This window comes from Canis aureus, chromosome 21, assembly GCF_053574225.1.
Source record: "Canis aureus isolate CA01 chromosome 21, VMU_Caureus_v.1.0, whole genome shotgun sequence".
Taxonomy (NCBI): domain Eukaryota; kingdom Metazoa; phylum Chordata; class Mammalia; order Carnivora; family Canidae; genus Canis; species Canis aureus.
The window spans coordinates 12,824,180-12,848,460 of record NC_135631.1 but is presented as its reverse complement, the minus strand read 5'-3'; the positions used below and the strand labels follow the sequence as shown (position 1 = coordinate 12,848,460).

Below are 24,281 nucleotides of genomic sequence, written 5' to 3'. Positions count from 1 at the left end.
CCATTTGGACAAAGCAACTGGGGCCCAGAGAGGTTTCACAATTTTCCCCAATCGAAAAAAACAGCAGAGTGGGATTAAAAAGCCCAGGCTGCTGCTAGCTGGCTCCATACTGAGGTTTCTCAAAGGGAATCGTGCCTGCGAATCACTGAAGGATCTTGTTGAAATGCAGATTCTGATTCTGTAAATCGGGGGAGGGGCCCAAGATTCTGCAGTTCTAACAAGCCCCCAGGGGTTGCTGATGCTGTTTGTTGGTGAGAAGAGCTCTGAGTGGCAAGCACCTACCCCAGCAGTTCTAACGTTAGGGTACGTTGAAATCACCTGGAGGGCTTGTTAAAAGGCAGATTGCTGGGCGCCCCCTGGGAATTCCTGATTTAGTAGGCCTGGCTTGAGATCTGAAAATAAGCATTTCTAAAAGTTCCCAGGGGCTGCTGCTGGTGGTGGTCTGGGGAATCCTGCTTTGAAAGCCACTGTTCTACATCAACGGATTTAAGTGGCTCACCTGCCCTGTCAGGTGTTTAGAGCTATGTGCAGAGGAAGAAGGATGGGAAGCCAGGGTTCCTGTTTCTGGGGTTCCTGTCATCCTGAACTCAGTTACCTTTCCTGTCTCCTGCCTCCCAAGCTATGCCAGACCCAGGTGCTGGCGGCCGAAGGACAGGGGGCCAGGGAGTGTGCAGGAGGTGCCACTCACCTGTTGGCATTCTCCAGGGTCTCTACCTTCTTCCACAGTTCGTTGTTCTCTGATGTAAATGTCTCCACCCTGAGGGGGCCAAGCAGACACAGGCTCAGGGGCAGGCCCCAGACTCTTCCAGGGCCCCTTCTGTCTTGTCCGCCACACCCTGTGGCATCCTATTCCCTGAGCCCCCTACTCCAGTGCCCTTTGAGGGAGCACTGGGGAGAGCAGTGCAGCCTGGGGAGTGGGTCCCAGGCCTGCCCCCCTGCCCAGGATGCTTACTTCTTTTCTAGACATTCCACGTACTCCTTCTTCTTACGGCGGCTCTCCTGGGCCGAGATCTAGAGGGGGAGGCCCCAAAACAGGGGTTACCACAGTCACACAGCCATTTCCAGGGCCCCCTCAATTTTAGGGCTGGCATCAGCAGGGGAGCAGAGGCTTCCATCCACCAAGGGAGTCCTAGGGGCAGGGCCAGGGTCCAGCTCATGCTTTACCTTATTCTTGATTTTTCTCCGCACCCTCTTTAAGGCCTTTTCTTCAGCTTTGGTGAGGGGGAGTTTCGTGGGGATGGGGTAGCCCTCAGCAATCAGGGTGCGTTTCTCCTCCTCTGTCAGGAGCAGTGGCCCTGATGTCCCCTGTAATTTCTGTGGGAAGTAGGATGTGATGGTTAGGAACCAGAGAGCCACCAGTTCAAATTCAAGCTCTGCCATTTACTACTCTTTGTGTGACTTGGGGAAGGCATTCAACTCTTCTAGCCTCAGTTTCCTAATTTGAAGAAGGGTGGGTCTGAATTAAATCCAATAACATGTATCGACTGTGCTGGGAGTCCAGCATGTTGGGCACTCAGTATACTTTTGCAGGGTGGGGGTGGGGGTGTCCCTAGATCCCATCCTGGAATCTACAACCTCAAAGCTTACTTTTCCAAAGCCCCTAAAGAGCAACCCCCTCATACCCTAACAGTCTTCACTTGGGAGGCTCCACACAGGACTCAGGGCCTAGCTCCATGTTTCTTGAGCGATTTTGGGGTCTCCAAGCAGCACTCCTTTGGAGGCAGCCTGGGCCATCCCCCCTGGAGGTCAGGAATGTCAAGTTCTAGACCTGACTTTGCAACAGTGGGGGTTTGACAGGCCTCTTGGACCTCTCTACCTGTGTCCTCTTTACCCCAAAGCAGGATTTAGAGATTCTCACTCCCATCTGCCAGGCAGGCACTTCTCTATGAATTTTAATGGGGATGGGGGATCAGGCTTGGGGCTCCCCAGAGCCACTGGTTTCATGTAGAGTGGACTTACTCAATCCCTTGCCTCTATGGTTAGCCCACTGCCAGCTGCTTACGTGAGGGGCGGTGAGAAGTGGGGAGGTGGAGATGGCCGTGGAGGAGCGGGCCATGGGCCGGACAGGGCTGGAGGGGGGCAGAGAGCGGGGACTCTGGGAGCCGTCACTGTCGCTGCCGTGGCTGCTGGGGGGCGTCAGAGGCATCTGCACCAGGTCCTCTGGGGAGAGTGGGAAGGGGGGTGGAATCCAGGTTAGCAAGGTTGCATCCCACCTCTGCTTGGACATCAGAGGTCAGCCAGCCCTGACATTGTGGGGAAAGAATACTGGGCCTTGTAACAGCAGGAGCCCCTCTGAGCTCAGAAGTTGATTCTTGAATGCCATCCCATGTCTGACGCCACAGAGACCTGGCTCCTTTAAGCCTGGTCCTTGGTGTAGATACCATGGAGGCCGGATTCTTGAAGTCCCCCCTCATCCTTGACTTCACAGGGCCTGGGCCCTTTGAGCCTCCAGCTTGGTAATCCCAGAGGTGACTGGAGTTTGCCCACAGCCAGACCCATGGGGATTAGGCTGGGCAAGAAACAGCCTTAGTCACTTCCTTTCTCCCCCACTGCAAAACATTTAGCCATTATCAATCCCAGGATTTCCACTTGCAACTTGAGCGTAGCAGGACAGCAGGCTGAGGCTCAAGAGGAACAGCTGCATCCTTCTAGACTCCACCCCAGGCTGCCCCCTGCACGAGTCCTCTCTCCCTTCCTGGACTTGGAGTTGCCTCTCAAGGATGTCATAATGTAAAGAGCCTGGGACCTGGAGTCAGAGGGCTTGAGTTCAAGTTCTGCTGCCACGCGCCCCAAGTGTGTGACCTATAGTCCTATTTGTTAACCTCTCCAAGCCTCACTTCCCTGTCGAAAGGGGGTACATTGGCTGCAGGGAGCTGTGAGAACCCAATGAGCTCATGCATGTGAAAATGCCTTACAAATTGAAGGGTACTCTACAAGGTGATGTGTTTTCACAATGGCCCCTTTCCACCTTCTGTGAATCTTCTCTGTGAGGGAGTGAGCAATGTGAGGGTGAAACTTGGGTGTTACTCATCTTTCTAAACTTTATGCTACTCAGCCCGGGGCCTGATACATAGTAGATGCTTAACAAATGTTTGGCTGGGACACCTGGGTGGCTCAGCGGTTTAGCGTCTGCCTTTGGCTCAGGGTGTGATCCAGGAGTCCCAGGATCGAGTCCCACGTTGGGCTTCCTCCATGGAGCCTGCTTCTCTCTCTGCCTAAGTCTCTGCCTCTCTCTCTCTCTCTCTCTCTCTGTCTTTCATGAATAAATAAATAAAATCTTAAAAAAACCCAAAACCCCAAATGTTTGGTGAATTAGTGAGGTAGGATTGGAAAGATTCAATTAGCCTATTCTCCTTCTGGCCAATCCAAGAAGCTTCCTCTGTTGCCTTTTCCCCTGTCAGGTCTGGGGATGTGCTTCCAAGGCCTCCTGGGGAATCTGCCATCTTTAACTCAGATGGCTGCTATGAAATTGGCCCTCACTATTTTGTGATCTACTTGGGCATAGGAACTGTCTTCTCTCTTTGCTTCCCCAGACATGCCCAGTGAACTCTTACTGGATGGATGGATGGATGGATGGATGGACAGATGGATAGATGGATGGATGAATGGGTGCATGGGTGGCTACAGAGTGGGCTTCCATTAGTGAATGATGGGGGGGATTAGAAAACAAGGTGAGGGTGTCAATAACAGAGATAACAGTTATCGATTGGGTAAGAAGGGGGCTGGAGGGATGGAAAATGTGCAGGGCAGGGAGGAAAGCATATTCTGGGGAGAGATGGTGGGTGTTGAGGGAGATGGGTGGGCTGGGCCAAGGGAGTAGGGATGCTGTCTGCCCAAGACTGGAGAGGAAGGTCCCTCTCTGGACACACTTACCTGGTGTCACTTTGAGGAACTGATTCACCTCCTGGGGCTCTGCTTTGATCACTGGCAGCTGAGTCATCTCTCCTGGGGCCTGAGGAAGAGACAGGTCCAGCTCATCAGCTGCCCTTGGGGCTGTCCCCACCATGCCATTCAACCCACCACCCTTCTTGAGTCTGGCAGTTTGCTCTGCACAATTAAGGAGATGGCTGGACACAAGGTTCTGGGCACAGCCCAGGGAGAGGAGAGGCAAGTTCTCAGGTTTGGAGAAGCCAAGTCAGATCTAAAAGAAAGGAATGATGATTAAGTAGTTAGTGTAGTTTAGATCTTTAGCTTAGCGAAGGAGGCTTCCTGTGGCCTCCAAGCCCAAGCCCATCGTTTTGGTGGAGGCTGCTCTGTGCTGACTGTGAAGGCCACATGGGCCTGGGTATGTGGGCTGCCGAGGGGATGAGAAGTAATGTCTGGCACATTGTAGCTGTTCCGTGAATAGTTAACAGCAGTGCAGACGAAGAAGGCCTTAATTGGCTGGGGGCTCAGGGTGAGCTCTCTAAACAGCTGAACTTTGACAGGAGTCTTGAAGTATAAGTAGGAGTGTTCCAGATAAAGGACAGAGCAGGTGATAAGTGAAAAGAAAGGAATTCCAAGCAGAGGGAAAAACATGTGCAAAGGCACAGAGGCCAGAGAGCACGGCCGGATCTGGAAACTGCAAGTATTCAGGGTGTCCAGGGTGTAGGGAGGGGTATGTGTCAGGGGTGGAGCAGTAGGAAACAAGGCCAGAAGGCCTGGCGAGGGGGTGCCGTGGGGGTGGTGGTAAGATTCCCAGAAGATAGGAAGGGACCAGACAAAGAAGTTTGAAACCATAAGGAGTCCCTGATGGTTTTTTTGCAAGGGACTGGCAGAAATAGATTTATGTTTTAAGCAAACGTGCATTCCTGTTTATTTATATTCCAATTTGCTGTTCCAGAAAGAACATCAAGAACATGCATGGCCTAGTAGGGATTTACCCCCAAAATACAAATGTAGTGATCCAAAGGGACACCTGCACCCCAATGTTTATAGCAGCAATGTCTACAATAGCCAGACTATGGACAGAGCCCAGATGTCCACTGAGAGAAGAATGGATACAGAAGATGTGTACACACACGTGTACACACACACACACACACACACACACAGAGGAATATTACTTAGCCATCAAAAGAGTGAAGTCTTGCCATTTGCAATGATTTGGATGGAACTAGAGGGTATTATGCTTAGAGAAATAAGTCAATCAGAGAAAGACAATCATATGATTTCACTCATAAGTGGAATTTAAGAAACAAAACAGAGGAGTACAAAATAAAACAAGATGAAATCGGAGAGGGAGACAAAGATAAACTCTGAATCATAGGAAACACTGAGGTTGCTGGAGGGCAGGGGGGTAAGGGGATGGGATAACTGGGTGATGGGCATTACCGAGGGCACGTGATGTGATGAGCACTCGGTGTTATATGCGGCTGATGAATCAGTGACCTCTACCTCTGAAATTAATAATACGCTGTTAATTGAATTTTAAAAAAGTACATGCATGATTTCTTAGACATGATCATCAACATGCATCTAAGTGGTGTTTTCTTTGAGGAAGGCACTGTGTCGTTGGGTGCTGGATTTCAGGACCAAGTCTCCCCGCTTTGGGTCCACAGCCAGAAGAGAGAGGTCATGATATTGTGGGTGGGACACAGAATCTCCAATTTAGGTGGATGAGTAAGAATCACAGAAGGTTCAAGTTGGCAGGGCCCTTGGAGACTCCCTGGTCTACATCCCAGTTCAGCCCTCAAGTGACAGAGGAGGCACTGTGATGCAGAAGGGTGGGTCACACCGCCCATTACTGACAATGCCAACTTCTGGTTCCTCTGCTTTCCACAAGGGCGTTGTGATCTCGCTGGAGTGGGAAGTGTGGGCTCCCAGGTTTTGTAGGCTGAGTTTGGAATGAAGTTTGTTATTTCTGTGTGTGTGTGTGTGTGTGTGTGTGTGTGTGTGTGTGTGTGTGTGTTTAGGGAGAAGGGGAGAGAGGTGGGGGAGGGGCAGAGAGCAAGGGGAGAGAGAGAATCTTAAGCAGGCTCCATCTCACGACCCTGAGATCATGATCTAAGCTGAAATCGAGAGTCGGACGCTTAACCAACTGAGCCATCCAGGTGCCCTGAAATTCATTATTTCTGACTGTGTGATTGATTCTGGGCAAGTGGCTTAACTCTTTGGGCCTCAGGTTCCTTCTCTGGGGCACACACCCAACCTCCCAAGACTCTGGCTGCTGCTGTTACTGCTGCTGCTGTGCCTTCCCTTCCTGCTTTGACAAGGCCTGAGGAGTCACTGAGCCAGTCTGGGAGATGGTCTTGGAAGAAAAGATCTTCCCCTTTTGCAGCTGGGAGTTGAGAGGGGCTGATCTTGGCCTTTGGCCACATACACTTGGATCAGGTGAGACGTGTGGCCAGCAGGGGGCAGAGGCAGTCAAACCCTGAATCTAGGGATTTTAAGACCGCCCTTATATTGTAGACTCCAGGCTAGAAGCCCCTTAGAGGCAATTCATGCCCCCATCTTACAGATAAGAAAGTTGAGGAAGAAAGAGAAGGCAACATGTCCAGAGCACAGGTGAGACCCGAGCTAGGACCCAGGCAGGGCCCGGAGTTTGGGCCTTGCATTCTCAGAGGCTCTTCAGATGTCAAGTTTGGATCTATATATCATGGGAGGTGGCATGAATTTATGAGGTAAAAAATATTGATCTCACAAATATATACAATTGAAATTTCACACACCTTTTATATTCTCATTTTGGTCTTTCTTTTTAAAAAATCCTGACACTCTGGGAGAGCATTCTGACCTGTGCTATCTTCATCTCGAGAGCCTGGACCAGGCCTCTGATGCCAAGCCCTGCCCGGGGCCCCGTAAGCCTCCTGCACACAGTGAGGGTGCTGTGGCCCCAGCCTACCCCACAAGCACCCCTAGAGCGGGTTGTCCCCACTCTAGGAAGGTGAAGGGCAGCCCGAGGGGTAGGCAGAGGCCTGGTCTGCGAGTTCTGACCCTCAGGGCCCGAGGGCCACATTGCTCCCGGTTCACATAACCCTGGGCTTTGCAGGGTTGGAGGTCTCCTCCCACAGAGATGCACCCCCCTGCCTCCCTCCCTCAGGCCCCATGAACAGTCCCCAGGCTCACCTGGTGGGGGACGGGCAGCCTGGACAGGGGGTTGAGGCCCAGCAGCGGGGTGGTGGCCATGGCGGCAGCGGCGGCCATGGCCGAGGAGGCGGCCAGAGGGTCCACGGGCAGCTCCGGGCTCTGCTCCTGCTTCACCATGACGGAGCACAGTGTGTGTCCCAGCACCCATGCTCCATGTTCCACGTCTGGGGAAGGGGGCAGGACCAGGCTCAGGGGACTCCTGGAGCAGAGGGCTCTGCTGCCCTTCTCCCCCTGGGAGCTGCTTGCTCGACACTGGGCTGAGGAGAGATGCTAGGGTACAGGCGAGCAAGGGCAGAGAGGGGCGCTTGTGGGGTAGGCTGGGGCCAGAAGAGGTGGGGCACCTTCTTTACTCAGCAGCTCACAGAGCAGGTGTGGACAGTAGATCTGGACCCCTTCCTGACTGGCTGTGTGACCTTAGGTAAGTTGCTTAACCTCTCTGAGCCTTTGCTGCTTCATCTGTGAAAGTGCCTGACAAGATGTAAATGTTCAATTATTAATGCAATGACTGCTGCTTGGTGAACATTGGCTGAGCACTGTGCTAGGCGTTGGGGACCTAGTGAGAGTCCCAAGCAGTTTAATGCAGCTGGAATGGAAAGGGAAGGGGAAGATGGGCTCAGAGAGTCAGCAGGCGTAGTGTGGCCTTAGAGGCTGGGCTCACAGCTGTGACTTTGTCCTAAAGGTAATGGGGAAGCGCTGAAGGGTTTTAAGCACGCTCAGATTTGTAATATTGAAAAAAATCATTTTGCTTGCATGTGGAGACAGGTCAGCCTACAGGCAAGATGGAGGCAGGGAGGCTTGCAGGAGGCTGGTGACAGTCTAATGAGAGAAGCTGAAGCTGAAGCAAAGGAAGTGACAGTGGGGATGAAGAGGAAGGGCATACTGGAGACAAATTTAGAAGGTAGAGTTCAGAGGACCTGGTGATGGGGTGTGAGGTGGGGAGTGAGGAGATGAGGGTGGGGAGGGCATGTGGGTGGTGAGGTGTGATGTTCAGGTTTCCCAGGGAAGTGTCCACTTCCTGCCTACTTAGTGGGGCTCCTGGCTTCACCGGGGCCACAGGGCTGGCAGGCATCACTTCTTTTCCTGATGGGTGCCTCCAGTCCTACACCCCAAGTCAGCCCTGCTCACGGGGGCCCCAGCAAGCCCCAGGCAGTGGTGAGGTGAAGTGGGGGTCTGGGGAGCCAATATGCAAGGGAAGGACTGGGGGCTCTGGCCTCTGGGTCCTGCTGAGGGTAGAGAGAGGGGGTCAGTGGTGCCTGGTCCCACCTCAGAGACTAGGCCCCACCCTGCTGGGAGCCTGAGCGCCCCAGCTCTGGGCCACAGGCTGCTCCAGGGCTCCAGGAACACCCACAATCTTCCCAAATTACAGGGCCAATTGTCCGGCCTCCGGGAAGCTGCCCCTGCAAAGGGCCCACAGACAAATTGCTCTAAAAATAGACTTGGGGTGGCCAAGGAGTTGCTGGGCTGACCCAGCAGGGGTGGATGTAGAACCTGCCACAGAGGGGGGTCCACCCCACATGCTGCCCCTCCCTGGGTGGGCGTGTGCCTGAGGACGAGCTGACGTGACTTCCAGACGCTTGGCTGAGAGGTCAGAGTAAGCAAGGAAGCTAAGACCTCTGCAGCCACAAGCCCTGAAGCCACTGAAACCCCAGAGGACGTCCCTGCCCTCACAAGGGTGAGCAGGGTGGGGTAAAGGGTCCCATCTCTGGCCCTGGGGCATCTTGAAGCCCCCCGGAAGCAGCACACACTTCTTGAGCTGAGTGGGGCTCTCAGTCCTTGCTACCTAGGAACTCTTTTATACCTCCCAGCAATCCTAAGGGGCAGGCACTCTTATTCTCCCCATTGAATAGCTGAGAATATTGAGAAACTCATTCAAGACCACTGTCCTCTGAAGAGAAAGAGGAATTAAAAATGCTGTTCATTGTTCCAGCCACTCTAGTATTAAGAGGACTTTTATATGCGCAATGAAAATAGCCACTAATTCTTTTTTATATATTAGGTGCTGGCACTGAACTGGGTACTTTATGGAGAGATTTAAAAATCCTGGCCAGAATTCTTATGGCACATATATTATCTTCATTTTATAGTTGAAGAAACAGAGGCCCAAAGAGGTCAAGCACCTTGCTCAAGATCTACACCAGCAGCTAGTAGAGGCATCAAAATGCCCAGCTGCATCTGCCCAGGGCCCACACCCAGGACCTCCTGCTGGCCCTCGAGGCTGGTACACGTGATGGTGGCAAAGGTGTGAGGTTTCGCTCGCGGGGCTTTGCTTTCTCCCAAGTCCCTACTGTGCATGTTACTGTGTTTGTGACCTACACAACTCAGCTTTCCCGAAGCCTCATTTTTTTGATCAAATGGGGATTGTGAAAAAAATGATAGATTCCTATCCCACCTGTGACTTGTGGGAGGTAAATGAGAGAATTAACATGAAGGTACTTTGTGAACCGGACAGTACTACAGAAATGTCCAGTTCCCGGGTGGTGCTGCTGGTCAGGAACCGCCCTCTGCACACCACTGATCTAAGTCAGCAAAAGAACCCTGTTGAGCAGTGTCTATATGGGTTTGACAGGAGAGACAGCAAAAAGGCACCAGGGAGCACTCCTCTGACAGGGGTTGGTGGAGGACTCCCCCAGGGAGCCCCTGGGAGTGTCAGCCTGCAGTGTCCCCCTCTGATCCCTCAAGAGCTTCCTCCCCTCCTGGGCCTTCTGGGCCTGTGCTGTCCCTGGATCCTTGTACCCTTTCTTACCTTGGGTGGTGTCCTCCATCTTGATGGGCAGAAGGGGGCTCTGAGGTGCCGAGTCACCGCTCAGGGAGTAGCTGTGCTCAGCCTGGATGCCTGGTGTGGGGGAGTCCAGTTCCATGTCCAGTAGAGGGCTCTTCTCGTCCAGCACGGGATCATCAAAGAAGCTGCTGAACAGATCATTGGAGAAGTCCTCCATGTTCTCCGCAAAGTGGTCCAGGTGCTCAGGGAAGTGCTAGGGAAGGAGGAGGAGGGTGGGGACAGTCAGCTTCGTGTGGCAAGGGGGCACCGATGCTGCTGTGGTGGGGCTCCTGGGCCTGCCACCACCGCCACTGTTGCTGCAACCTCCCCATCATTTGTGCGCCATCGTTAACACCACCACCATCACCACCGACCTCCCCACCGCCCATAGCCCCAGGACCAACTACTCTCATTTCTATCATGACCATCATCACTGTCACTGTGTTACCTTTGCCACCACCACTCCCTCTACCTTCCCTGCCACCTCCAGCCTCACTGTCATTATCTGCAAGGGTGAACTGTGGAGGGCACAACAGCATCCCAGATGACAAAACTGGGCTCTAGTTCTGGCTCCTGTAACCTTGGTTTAATCGCACAGACTGCCTGAGTCTGTTTCTTCGTCCACCCTATTTCGTGGGAAGACAAGTAAGGAGTGCGTGTCTATGCCAGGGAGTTTGCATCCCAAAGGCAATATTAGTGACTTTTGTGTTTCTTGCTGGAGTGCAAGGTGGTGGGATTATCAAGGCTTCTATTCCCCTCCTTAGCACGGTCCCCAACTGTCCTCATGCCTCTGACTCTCCTTTTTCCAAGATGTTCTTTATGCCAAGAGATTAGGCTCTGAAGCCATGTCACTTGGGTTCGAATCCTGACCTTGATCCTTCTAGCTATGACTCAGTGCCGATGAAACTGTGGGTGGTGACTCATTAATGGGTTGTGAAATCAATTTAGTAGGTCACAACCAGGATTTAAGAAAAAATAAAACAGAAAAAAAAATAAGAGTAGAAAATACTAGAGTGCACTTCATAGTGAAGTTAAATACCTGGTGAAATTTTCATCTCAGGGGTGTGTGTGCACGCGCCTGTGCACACGTGCTTGGTAATGAAGTAAAATACATTAGAAACAAAATAATCTGAAAAATATTTGTCTCTGAGATCTTGGGAAAGATAATTAACCTCTCTCTGCTTCATTTCTTTGTACAGTGAGGATGATAATCATTTCTGTCAGGATTGTTGTGAGGACAAAACAAATTCATACATGTAAAGTACTTCTAATAGCCCCGGGTACATAATAATTACTCAACAAACATTGCCTCTTATTAATAAAGCACCTGGTGGCTGGTACATAGTAGGTGCTTATTTTTTCTCTCTCTAAATAATTATATACATGTAAGGAAATGCTGCTGCTGTTCATTATTTACTGACTGCACGAATTTGCTAGTGGGTTGGATTGGAAGAGATTGTGTGAGGGGGGTTGCATTAGGCCCTGGCGTCCAACCTGGGGAGTTGTTAACAAGTGGCTTCTCAGGGACTGGTTTGAGATATGGAGCTGTTGAGCCTTTCTGGCATGGAATACTCAAAGCCTGCCCAAGTCCCAAAGGGGTGAACAGAAAAACCCTCTGAGAATAAGGTTCAGAGCCATGTGAACATCTGTGGGGTCTGATAGACTTGCGTTTGATTCCTCGCCCCATGACTTGCTAAGTTATTTCACTGCCATGTGTCTTAGTTTCCCTATCTGTAAAGGGGAAATAATAGTTCCTACTCTATAGTGTTGTCATGAAGATCAAATATTTGTTAGGTGCTTAACACTCATAGGATTATGAGGGTAAAATGAGTTAAGTACATATTCCTCATACATAGAACACACACACACACACACACACACACACACACAAGAAATGTATGTAGCAGAATGGTGCCTAGTATGTAGTGAGTACTCAATAGTTGTTAGCTGTTATTAGTATGAAAACTGCAGCTCCTAAAAGCCAAACTCTGGGCCTGAGCTGAGGTGAGCTGAAGAATGATCAGAGAATCTAGGGCAAAATAAATGCAGAAACCCACTGACTCAGGTACTCTCCCATTTTCCCAGTTTGCCAGAACTTATCACCATACATTTTTATTGCGATTTTAACCTTCCAAAGTGCACGATTAAAATCATATGCACAATTTTATTTACTTCTCATGATTACCCCATGAAATAGGTTGCATAGCTGCATTTGACCGACAAGGAAACTGAAGCCCGGGAAGCCAAGGACAGCAGGGAAGTGTCCACAACCCCTCACCACCTAGTCCTTCCCCAACTGTGGCAGACATTCCTCTATTCAATAATTGCCTGTTTGCCAGACTGAAAATTCCCCAAAGCAGGGTCTGTAGCTTGTTCACCTGCTGGATCCTAGCACCTGGCCCATGGTACCTATTGGTGGAGGGACAGGGCCTTGTACCCCAGAAGGCAATGCCATTGGTATGTCAAGTGTTCATCAGTGCCTGGGGTGAGGCAGTACCAGGAAGTCCTAGGTTTAAACATGTCTCTAAGAATAACTGTGGTCCCACATTAAGGCCATTTACAGGGTACACCCCCCCCCAAAAAAAAAACACCCAGCCAGCCACAGGCAGGACTGTGCTAGCTACACCCTCTGTAGGGCCTGGGCCAGCCCAGCTGGGGGCGCGTTGTCCCTGCCCGCTCCTTCAGGGTTTTTCAGAGGACTGGTGTGGGGCCCAGTGGGAGGGGGTGGTGAGGAAGGGAGGGCAGTGAGTCAGCCGCTAAGGTATTCCTCCAGCAGCTGCTTCTCAGGCGATAAGGGTTTGCCAAGGCCTTTCCTGGGGCCTGGGAGAGGAGACATGCTTCCTCCAGTCTGGGCTGGGGTCCCTGAAGGCCTCAGCTCCAGGCAGATGAGCCAGGTCCTTCTCAGAAAGCCCTTTTGGGGTGCCCACAGAAACCTGGCCCCCTTTTGTGAGCAGCTCCCACCCCACCTGCTGGAAACAGCAGCTGAGGCCCAGCAGGATGGAGCTTCCAGAGGGTGGGAGCCAAGTGGAAGGGGAGGGCGGCCAAGGGGCAGGCAGGGTGGGGGTGGAGGACACTCAGAAAACCCAGTCCTCTTTGCTCAAGGTTTCCTCGTGTGCTGGTCAGGCCACTGGTGGCAATGGTGGGCATGTCTCATTACCTCCAGGCCAGCCTCCTGCTCATGGGACCATGCCAGAAAGGACTCCCTTCAGAGAGCTTTGTAGCCTTATTTCTATCTGGAGCCTGGCCTCTCAAAGCAGCTCCGTTATGGTTGATTTATATCATCGTATTAAAGGCAGGGGACCTGAGAAAGCCCATGATCCTCCCCCCACCCCATTTGCCAACGACGAAACTGAGGTCCAGAAAGGGAAAGCCACCTACCCAGGGTCACACCATGAGCTGGTGATGTTGAGACGGGGTGGGATTCTCTGCAGCTCTGAGGCTGCACAGGAATGGGGGTCACCTTCTCCGCGTTGTTCTCTCACTTCTCCCACTGTACCCACCCTCCCCCAACCTTGGAAAGCCCACCCTGGGGATCTCAGGCCTCCTCAACTCCAGCATGCCCGCGGTCCCCCCCTCCCCCCGCCCCTCCAACCACAGCCAGCACTACCTCCAGGGCACACACTAGAAGCTGAGGATTTAAGACTGCCCGCAGAAAATTATTGCCCGGGGCGGGGTGGGGGGTGAAAAAGGAGGGGTGTTAATCTACAAACGGCAGGGGGTCGTGGGTCATCATTCAGAGGGGGGATAGGGTTCTACGGGGGTGGTGAGCGTTCTGGGGTGCCTTGCCAGGCAACCGGGATGGGGAGCCAGAGAAGGAAATATTATGATTTGTTTCCCTCCTCGTTAAAGACTTTTTCCTACAGCCATGCCAATATAAGCTCCTTCTCGGAGGCCACGCGCAGTCGGCCCCGGCTCCTGTCTCTCGGAGGAGAGGTCCCGCGGCCCCGCGCCCTGGTCTCCCGCGGGCGCCCCCACCGCGGGCCGGGCCTCGGCCCCCCCGCCCGGAGCGCAAGCCCGGCCCGAGCCCCAGCGGCCGCCCGCGGCCCGCGGGAGGTGACCGCCTGCGCGCTGGGGGGCGGCCCCGCGCCGGAGTCCGGCCCGCTCATTGGTGGGGCCCGCGGAGCTCCCGGCCAATGGGAGGCGGCTGCGGGCGGCCGGCGGCGGGGCGCGAGCCGAGGGGGCCGTGCGCCGCGCTGACCGCGGGGCCGTGGGAAGGGCCGGGAGCGCCAGGTCCGGCTGTGCGGCCTCTTCTGCGCTCGGGGCAGAGGCAGGGATCCCCCTTGGGGCTCCCAGGAGGGCCGACAGCGCCACGCAGGCGCAGGCCCGTCCGAGTTGCACGGCCCACGACCCCGCAGCGCCAGCGGTGAGCGAGGTCTCCTCGGACGCCCCCGGCCCGCCATCCCGAAGCCCCTTCAGGTTCTTCCAGCTCCGCTCCTTCCGTCCCTCTTCCGTCCCCCCCACAGGGCGCATGGACCGGGCATCGGGTCCTCGGTCGTGCGGGGAGTGGGGACGCTCCCGGGGGCGGTCGTAGGACCACCTGAAGCTCCTCTCAGTTCCTCTGCAGCAATTTCTCCACTGGGGTCCATGCAGAGAGTGGGGGACAGCGCTGGGGGGGGGGGCGCTGTCTGCTGACAGGGTGTGTAGGGGACGGTTCTGCCCGGACCTGGGGCGGCCTCAGAGCGCCTGCGTCCCTCGGCTCCCAGCCCCAGGGCGCGTGCACCCCGGTCCCTGCCTTCTGCCTCTCCCTTCGCCCGCGCTGATTCAGTCTGTGCTTGGGGAAAGGGGGGGAGGAGAGCAGAGTGGGTCCAGGCTGAGCTGTGGGATAAGGAGTGGGGGGGAACCCCGAGCCCGGACATTCCTTCCGAGAGTGAGCTCTGGGGAGAGATGGGAGGAGAGTCCTCTCACATTTCCCCCTTCCTTCCCCCGAAGGCTGGGCCCCCACGCCCCCCCTCCACTGACCCATACATTCCGGGACGGTTACTTGCCTCGTGGTCACTAGAAAATCGACCCCATTTCAAGCTGATGGGCCACCAGTCTGAGTCAGTGCCTGCCCTGAGAGAGTGTGCATGTGTGGTGGGGGGTAGACTCAAAAGAGATCAGGGAGGGACTTAGGGGAGGGGAAGTGGGCCCCTGGGTATCTAGTTGTCAGGCCCTCCTTGTCCTTAAGCATCACCATCCAGGCATTTGGGGGTCCCCTTTTCAGGGCCAGAATCAAAAGTGGTCCTGTGAAGGGGAAAAGGGCCTGGATTCAGACTGGGAGGCTCCAATTCAAGATCCAGCCGTGCTCTGGGGCAGACCTGGGCAGGGGCAGGTGGTGTCTCCTCTCCAGGCCTGTTTCCCCATGTGGTATAGACTGCGTTCCTACTGAGACGGAAATGGTAGGCAGGGACAGAGGGAGGTGAACTAGTGTGCAGAGTGGGCTCTTTTGCTCTGTCTGGCCTCCCTGGGGACTGGGAAGGGATGAAGCCAGTTCTCCCGTCCCTGGAGCCAGTCCCTGAGCCTTCCTGGCAAGGGCATGGGGGTTAAGGGGGGCACATTGTTCCACTCTCCAACCTCACTCTTATCCCCCAATCCCCACAAGCCCAGGGAAGGCGGGTGCTGAGGTTTCATATTTTCCCCCTCCCAAACTATTCACCACAGAGCCCAAGTCCAAATAAGCAGAAATGCTTCTCTGTGTGTGTATGTGTGTGCATACGTGTGCATGTGCTACACAGACGTGCTCTGTGAGACTCCTTCTTACATAGGGAAACACCACTGCTCTGATACCACACTAAGTGTAAGATCCACACCCACAGACACACTCCACATACAGCCTGGCATACACACACCCTCAGGGGCTCACCTAGGCTCTCACGGGCAGGCACCTAAGACAGCCCCGACAAGGACACACTCCAGGTGTGATCAGATGGACAGTCTCTTACACACCCACACATATGTGCAGCCACCCCAGAGATGGTCAGACACGGTCATGCACGCTCTCACTTGAACACGCACAACATCTCACACCACCACAGAACTAGATGCTGACTGCGCCAACCCACAGGCCTGAGTCATATGACCCCCAGCAAGGGAGCTTTGGGAGTCCCAGGCTCGCCTGGGGCTGGGACACTGAGGGCTGGGACTAGAAGAAGGGATGACATGGGGATTGAGCTTTTCTGTGCTTGCGCTGGAGAAAGGAAGGGAGAGGAAAGCGCAGGCTGCCACCCACCACAGGCTGCTTTCTGTACACTGCAGGGCCCAGGGAAGGTGCGTGTTCTTTGTCGACCCCCCAGCCCTGCTGGTCTGGCTCCCCGGTTCCTTCTCCTGACACTGGTAACCCTTCCCTGGCCAGGCTGCAGATGCCTCAGAAAATGGAGAACTGGCCTGCAGGTTCCTGGCCAGCCCCTGGCATCTTCTGACCAGGCGGCCCATGTACCGTGGCCCAGCCCTGGGGTCAGTGCCAGGTACTGTCTGGGCCGGAGGAAGCGGTGGCAGTGAATGCCGCCGCCCAGGGCTGGGATTAGCTGTGACTGGCACCAGTGAGGGCACAGCAGCCCACGGTCTGGCTGCTGGAGATGTTGGTCCATAGATGGTGGCCAGAGGATCCCTGTGGGACAGCTCAGGACACTGGAGACTAAGTGCCAGAGCTGGCACAGGGGACCTCTGAAGAATAAGGGCATCTAATGGCATCCATTTATTCATCCCTTATGCATTTGTTCAGTATTTACTAAGCACCTACTGTGTGCTCGGCCCTGTGGATATAGAGATGAACAAAGCCCAATTCCTGCTCAGAAAAGGCTTTCCGACTAGCAGCATGAACACCCCACATGAAGGATGAAGGTAGGTCTAAGGCTCGAACTCAGATCTGTCTCTAGAGCATTCTCTAACTTCCATTAAGAGGACTCCTCTAACACAATATGACCATGTGACTCTCCTCCTCAGTATCTATCGATAACTCCCTACTGCCCTTAGGATAGTTGCCAAGTGCCTTCCCATAGCTTGAAACGATCCAGCCATATTACCTCTATGTCTTGCTCTGTCCAAGTCTCATGTGTCTCTCCAAAGCCCAACATTGGTCCCAGCACATGGTAGGTGCTCAGATGTTTGCCGAGTGACTGCTTGATGGACTGAATGAGTGGGTGAATGAAGGGATGTGCCAGCAAATTAATGGACTGAGGCCTTTTTTTTTCTGCAGCTGAGCCTCCAGGAATGACTGCCCTGAATGCCGCTGCAGTGCCAGCTTGCTCCTGCTCCAGGCAGAGTTTCCATGCTCCTGGCCTCCTCCCCTCAGCTCCTCCCTGGTGGAGCCTATTGCACTCAGGTTGTCCTTTCCCAAGGCCTTTCTGTTCTTAAGCCCCAGACAGACCAGTTCACGGGGACCATGGTCCCCCACTCAGCACCACAGGAGCTGCCCCCAGGGTTTGGCTAGGCCCAGGAGTATCAACAGAGCCCCGTGGCCACCCAGCCAAGCTGCTCTCCCGGCCCCTGGCCAGCTGGAAGGCCCTCAGCTGGAGCCTGCCGCTGGGCTCTGGCTGGAATTCCCTTGGCCCCTTTTCTCTCTCCAGTGCACTCAGCGTTCGGCCTCTGGCTTCCTCTGCTGTCCCGGCCTGTCTGAGTTGTCCTCAGGTTTTATTTTTGGAAGAAGCTGCATCCTCTCTCCTTATTTACTCCTTTCCAGCAGGAGAGGTGTGGGACCCCTGGGTACGACTGGGGATCAGGCTGTGGCTCTCGCCTTGGGGGTTTGGGCCTCTCTGGGACTCCAAGGGAGGGGACCTCCAAAGACTCCTGGCCCATCAGCTGCTTCAAAGCCAGCTGCCTCTGTTCTTCCCCCACCCAGTGTGTGACTAATGCCTGCCCCTGCCCTTCTTGAAGAGCCCCACAATAGCCAAAAAAAATCATCACCATTTTTGAGCTGAAAAGAATTCTGGCATCATTAGGTCCGTCCCCTCTTATTGACAGAGGCAATGTTGCTTGATGGTTAAGAGCAAGGGAGGCAGACAGATCCAGCCCTAACCCTGGCTCCGCTACCTACTGTGCAGCCTTGGGCAACTTTCTTAACCTCTCTGAGCCTCAGTTTCGGTTCTAAAATAGGAGGTACCTATCTCCAGCTCCTCGGTTGCAGTGAGGTTTAAATAAATGATGACATTTGTAAAGTGCTTGACACAATGCAGGAGGCATGAAAGGGTCTCACTGAAGTGGAGCTGTTGTTGTTGTTGTTGTTGTTATTGTTATTATTACAGAGAGAAAAACAGAAAGCCAAGAAGGGAGTGGACTTGCTCAGGATCACACAGCTTGAGGTAAGCAGCCATTCCCAGAGTCCCTCTTCTGTCTCTATCTCCCTTCCAAGGAGAAGGGAGGGACTGGCATCAACCCCAAAGAGGAATCTCCTTGAGTCAGTTGCATGGGCAAACCCCTGAGTCTTTGGTGTGGGCCTCCTGCTGCCATACCCAGGCCCTTCTCTGGGGCAGGCATTTCCTCCAGTCCTCAGTGGCCCCATGCTTGCTCACTGAGGATGAGGGGGCTGGGGAGGAGACCCCGACACTCCGCCCCAAGGTGGACCTCAGGCCAGTGTGGCTGTGAGAGGAGGGGGAGTGCTGGGTCCTGACATCACAGAGCAGAGAAGCTGGAACGACAGCCATGCGGGCCAGCTGGGGCCCTTCCAGCACGGCCAGATGTCTCAGGAATGTGCTGAGCTCGGAACTACCTCGCTCCTTCCCTCACCACCCCCAACCCCTCATCCCCTCATGTGCTTGCTCAAGCTCTGCCTCTGCCCCACCCCCTCTACCCTTTCCCTTTCATCTCTCCTGGGGGTGGGGGGGGTTGGAGGACCTCCTGTCCATGGTCTCTCTGGTATCTAGCCACAGTCCAGCTCCCTCTCAGACCTCTGGAGGGGTTAGTGAAGGCAGGAGCCCTTCCCCTTCTGCAGACCCCATGGGCTGACCATGTGGGGTTGGGGGGGGAGATGTGAGCCTGAGCTAACTGGGAGGGGAAGTTCTGAGCAGATAGTACATGCCAGATCCCAAATGTGGAACTGATTTGCAGCTTTAGGAGAGGAAGGGGTGAAGGCCTTGGGGCAGCAGAGGGCAGGGCTGGGCCTCTTCTCTGGGAGGATGATGAAAGGGGCTCTGGGCATCTTGTCCCAACTGATGGGTAGGAGGGCCAAGGAGGTGAGGGTGCCAGGCGGGCCTGGCCTCAGAAGGAGGGCTTGGAACCTTCTAGACTTCCAGGCCCTGCGGGGACATGCTTTGCCTGAGAATGGAGGGTCTTGAGCCGTAGGAGGGGTTTGGGGAACCCCGTTAAGGCCCTGGGGTTGGGCCAGGAGAAGAACATAGTTTAGATTGGAGCTCTCAGCCCTGAAGAGGGAAGCCTGTTCCTTTGCAAGGGTGGAGTTGCCTTGGGCCTCTCCAGGTCAGCCTGGCCCGAGGACTGGGGATGAAAGAGCCTGATGGGAACTGGTACTCCTGGCCCAGTGTGAGAGTCATATCAGGGCATAGGGTGGAAGTCAGAGAAGAGAAGGGACCTCAGGCTGCTCTGGACTCCTGGAGGGCCCACAATTCTGTCCCCCTTTGGGGAGGGTCCCTCATCATGCAGACAGGCTGGCAGCCAATTCCCAACGGACCCTAGACCTCCTAGCACTAAGAGTTCAGAATTGCTGGGACCACCGCTTTGTCCAGCTCAGAACTATCACTGGCCCCCTCCTGCCTGCTGAAAAAACTCCCAGCTCCCAAGCATGACATTCAAGGTCTGTTATACATGCGTCTCATACATACTAGCACTGTAGTTGGAGACGTTCATCTTTTTCTTCCCTCCATTCTAATTAGATGACTACTCCAGGCTCCTGAAAACTGCTGTGAGCTCCACTGCCCCAGGGCCTTTGCTTATATCATTCCTTGGGTCTGGAACACCTTTGCCCTTATCATTCCAACTCCTATCATCCCTTAAGGGCCAATTAAAATGCCACTTGCACTAGGAAGTCTTCCTTGATCGTCCACCTGTACCACCCGAGGTCCCTCTTGAACCACTAGAGCACTTACAGACTGTTGGATCACTGGTTAGTGTCATGCCTTGAACTCTAAGTGGGTACAATGTGACCTATATCTCCCCTTCTGATCTTTGCCTCCTTGAGAGCAGGAGCCAGGATGGAGTTCCTGAACCCTCTGCTAGGTTCAAGAGTCCTTGAACCCTCTGCTAGGCCTCACACAGGGCCTAATATAGAGTATGCCTAAGAATGAAAATAATATAATAATAATAATGATAATAATAATAATAATAATAGCTAATATTTCTGTCCCAGGCACTGTTATAGTTCCTCCTATGGAGTATCTCATTTAATTTTCAGAAGGTAGTACTTCTATTTAAGGTTGAGGAAACTGAGGCACAGAGAATTAAGTAGCTTCTCCCAGGTTCATTCATTTAGCAAGAGGCTGAATCAGGATTTGAATCCAAGCCCTGACTGTAGAGCTTGTGCACACAGGACAACACTGGTTGGTGGAGGGAATGGTTGATTTTCTGCTGCCTCATCCCAACACCCAGTACAGAGCCAGGTACAAACTCTGGCCCCGACTTCCATGCACTGGGTCCTCACTTGGGGCCCCAGTGTAGCTCACCCCAGGTCATTCCTCTCCTGAAGCCCAGAAAGAGCCTTGAGAAGGGGTCTGGTATCTTTTGTCTTTACCCCAAAAGAGCCTTCCAGCTCCCAACAGGGAAATAAAATCCCTACCACCAGAGCTCATCACAGGGATGGAGAAGGTGGGCCATTCCTCCAAGCCTGGCCAATGCTGGGGGTCCTTCCTTTCAGGCCATGACAATTACAATCAGAATAAAATCAGTGGCAATAACTATTACTTATGGAGGGTTTACTATGTGCTGGGCACTGTGGTAGGCCTTATCTGACTGAATCCTCATAGAACCCTTTGTTCTATGGCCATACTTCAATGGAGAGGAAAGTAAGCTGGGAAAAGTTCAGGTACCTAAGTTCACACAGATGACAAATGGTGAGAGCCAAGATTTGCTCCCGGGTCTGACCAGTTAAAGGAAACCATTAATGGCCACCCCACCTCACCTCAGGTATGGTTCAGCACCACCTCCCTGCTCCCCTTCCCCTATTTTTGAGGTATTGGCTATCTGACCTGTGGACTTGGGTCTGGGAGTAGGCACCAGGTCTCAGGACACTCCTATTCAGAATCTGCCCAGACTGGAGTGGATTCAGTGTCTATTGGACACCTCTCCCCCAGACTCATGTGGCTTTGAGAGACCCAAATATTCAGGACTGGGTCTAGTTGTTCAGTGACGTAGTGAGTACACATGTATCGCTTTTATTATAGTTTGTAATTCATAAGCAGGCAACCTATTATTCTTTTATGATAGAAAAGGCTATTATGGTAAAATAAAAGGAAGATGTAGAATTTAGGTTAAAATATTTCAGGGCAGCCCTGGGATTGAGACCCACATCAGGTTCCCTGCATGGGGCCTGCTTCTCCCTCTGCCTGTGTCTCAGCCTCTCTCTCTATGTGTCTCTCATAAATAAATAAAATCTTTAAAAAAATTCACTATTTCAATAAAAAATAAAATCCACTTTTTTTTTAAAGATTTATTTATTTTATTCAGCAAGAGAGAGAGATTGAGAGGCAGAGACACAGGCAGAGGGAGAAGTAGACTCCATTCAGGGAGCCTGACATGGGACTCGATCCCAGGTCCCCAGGATCACACCCCAGGCTGCAGGCAGCGCCAAACTGCTGCGCCACTGGGGCTGCCCTAAAATCCACTTTAAAAAAAGTACCATTGAAGCTACAAGTATGGAACTGTCGTTTCTTCTACTACCTGTTCATCTACCCACCTTATCCATCCATCACCCCTCCTTCCTCCTTCCCTTCCTTCCATCCATCCATCCATCCATCCATCCAATAAATAAGCATTTACTCAGCACTCAGTCGCTCTAGCTATAACTAGGCAACAGATGAAAATAATTGATGTCCCTGCTCTCAAAGAATTCTCAGTCTAGTTCAGCAAGGGGGAAGCCAGGGCCCAGAGAGGGGAAGTGATTTGCCCAAGGTCACACAGTAGTTGGGAAATGGGGTGAGGAGAGGCGAGGACAGTCTGGGCAGAGGGGCACATGTGGGCAAAGGCTTGGGCCTGCCTGCCTCTGAAGCAGGCCCTCTCAATTGCTGCTTTAAAACTGCCTCCTGGCTCTCCATGAGGGCCCGAAGAGCCTGCTTTGCTCCTCTGCTGCTTTCATTTTTGTTTTTCTTTTGGAAGGGGGAAAGGGGGACAGCTGCTGCTGTCCAGCTGTTATGCTGGACCACACAGCCCAGCCCAGATGTGTCAGCCTCTCTGGGATGGGTGAAATGGCTCCTGGGCCAAGAGCCAAGAGCCAAGAGTCAGGAGCCAAGGGCCAAGGAAGCTGCGGTGAGGGCTCTGGGAGAGGAGGTGGGAGAGGAGGCACAGGGAAACCAGCGGCAGAGAAGCCCATTACTGCCCCGGTTGTCAAGTTGACCTCTTTGGTAACATGGTACATCCAGGTCATGGGGATCAGAATCTCTGACATTCCAAGGAAATCGATCCCTTTGACATATTTTCTAGGATGGCCAGAGTTCTGGACCATATCCTGCACCTCCCCACTTCTCCTGAACTGGGTACCCCACCCTTACCTTTTCCCCCACCTTGATCAAGGGTCCTGCCACTTATTCTGACTTCCCCTCTGCTTGAGGGGGTTACACAGTGTTCCAGCCAGAGCATGCTCATGGTCTTGACTTAACTCCACCCTAATCTTCCTCTTCTATCCTGCCCCCCTGGAGCGCAGAGACTTCCAGAAGAACAGCTTGTTCTCCAGCATCTGGAGCTGGTTTCTTGAGGGAGATTCAGGGGCAAGCTAGGTCCCAGAGAAGGATGTTCTGGGAGGGCCTCCGTACCAGGACTTGCAGGAGGCAAATGGTATGGGGAGGGGAAGACACAAAGTGGGGATGTTGTTCACCCTCTCCTCTCCTGGCACAGTAGCCAGGCCAGGCCCAACATAGATAGACCCTCCTGGGGAGTCCTGGGAGCAAATGTCCGAATTCCCAGGTGGGCCAGGGAGCAGCATCCTGAAGGGAGTCTGAAGACAGGGCTTGGGATGGAATGCAGGGCCTCTGAGCTCACAGGCCAGGCAACCTGCTGGCTCTGCCTCTAATGCTCTAGGCATCGATGGTGCCCTGAGGATGACAGTGGGTGAGAATGAATGTGGGTCCCCTCTGATATCAGGAGCCCAAACTTTCCTTGCCCTAGAGAGCAAAGTGCAAACCAGAACGAGAGAAAGAGAGAGAAAGAGAGAGAGAGAGAGAGAGAGAGAGAGAAGATGGTTCTCTCCCCAACTTGATAGACTCCATGGGACCCCTGCCTCCTTTCCAAACTCTGTTTTCTTATCTGCACAGGCGACAATGATACCTCTACAGGCTCCATAAGAGGGATAGTGACTTCCAGCAGCTCCTTTGCCAACAGGGATGGAGCTATTAGGGGGGGAGGCTGCCAAGTTACCTCCTCTAAGAAGCCTTCCATGACCTCCATCTCAGCTGGATGCTCCTCCTCCGGCACCTGCCCTGCTCCATTCTTTCACAGTGCTCTGTGGTGCTGCTACCAAGGCTCCCCCTCCCTCTCACTTTGCTCTCAGTGGCTGGAGGTCACTATGCATAGTGACCAGCAAGGGGCTCCTTCAGTGCCCATTTGTTAAAGGACTGGATGTTGAAGAACAAGCAAGCAAAGCCCCAGCTGGTCCAGGGAAGCCGGAGGGACCTCATAGTAGATTGGGGACAGGCAGCATTTTGTGGGATCCAGCATCCCCATCAGCCTCAGGCCTGGCCAGGCCAGGACCCTGAGAACCCCGGGCCCCCTCTGGAATTAGCAATACACTTCTTGAACACTCAGGCCTCTCTTTTATTTTAAAAAATATTTATTTATTCATGAGAGGCACAGAGAGAGAGAGGCAGAGACATAGGCAGAGGGAGAAGCAGGCTCCCTGCAGGGAGCCTGATGCGGGACTCGATCCCAGGACCCCAGGATCACAACCTGAGCCAAAGGCAGACGCTCAACCACTGAGCCACCCAGGTGTCCCTCAGGCCTGTCTTTTAAAAAACATTCTCCCCTTCCCTTACAAGGGAAGTTCTGGTCTGAAGTAATTTTCTCTACAAATACAGTAAGTCCTTGAAATGGAGCAAAGTCCACTATAATGCAACCAAAACTTGGCTCTGTCCTATGCCTGGGGCCCACCTCAAATAAAGGTGGGCAAAGCTCTTATCTCGAGGCAGAGTGGTTGGTAAAAGATATGACTGCCTGGTGCTCCTCTGGAGCTTTCTCATTTGGTCTGCTGCATGTGGTAAGGTGCCACAGTCTACTTTTGTGCTTTTTTTGTGATAGTACGGACCAACAGAAAAATGTTGCTCTTCATTGATCCTGAAATAACACAACTTTACATTTTACATGATTGAAAGTTTTGGACTTGGCTTCT

General features: G+C 53.3%; 1 protein-coding gene and 1 long non-coding RNA gene across 6 annotated transcripts in view; one reads left to right on the top strand and one right to left on the bottom strand.

The window, feature by feature from the left end:
• Nucleotides 1-24,281, bottom strand: part of CREB3L1 (cAMP responsive element binding protein 3 like 1) — a 35,527-nt gene that overhangs the window by 5,894 nt on the left and 5,352 nt on the right. The window contains exons 2-8 of one of the 2 annotated variants that reach the window (XM_077863051.1): nt 9,812-10,040; nt 5,314-5,378; nt 3,874-3,952; nt 2,003-2,160; nt 1,165-1,314; nt 953-1,011; nt 689-757 (exon numbers count right to left, since the gene is read on the bottom strand). In XM_077863051.1, the coding sequence (XP_077719177.1) occupies nt 689-757; nt 953-1,011; nt 1,165-1,314; nt 2,003-2,160; nt 3,874-3,952; nt 5,314-5,378; nt 9,812-10,040 (809 nt within the window). Of the gene's footprint in view, nt 1-688; nt 758-952; nt 1,012-1,164; nt 1,315-2,002; nt 2,161-3,873; nt 3,953-5,313; nt 5,379-7,047; nt 7,233-9,811; nt 10,041-24,281 lie in introns of both variants that reach the window. The other variant, XM_077863050.1, reaches the window with a different exon arrangement.
• On the top strand, nt 14,030-24,252 carry LOC144292571 (uncharacterized). 4 transcript variants are annotated; one of them, XR_013359966.1, is made up of 5 exons: nt 14,030-14,189; nt 16,527-16,645; nt 17,001-17,126; nt 18,046-18,102; nt 23,212-24,252. It is a non-coding gene; the product is annotated as an uncharacterized LOC144292571 (long non-coding RNA). The 4 variants fall into 4 exon arrangements; XR_013359969.1 differs by lacking the exon at nt 14,030-14,189 and adding an exon at nt 14,520-15,204; XR_013359968.1 differs by lacking the exon at nt 14,030-14,189 and adding an exon at nt 14,520-16,072.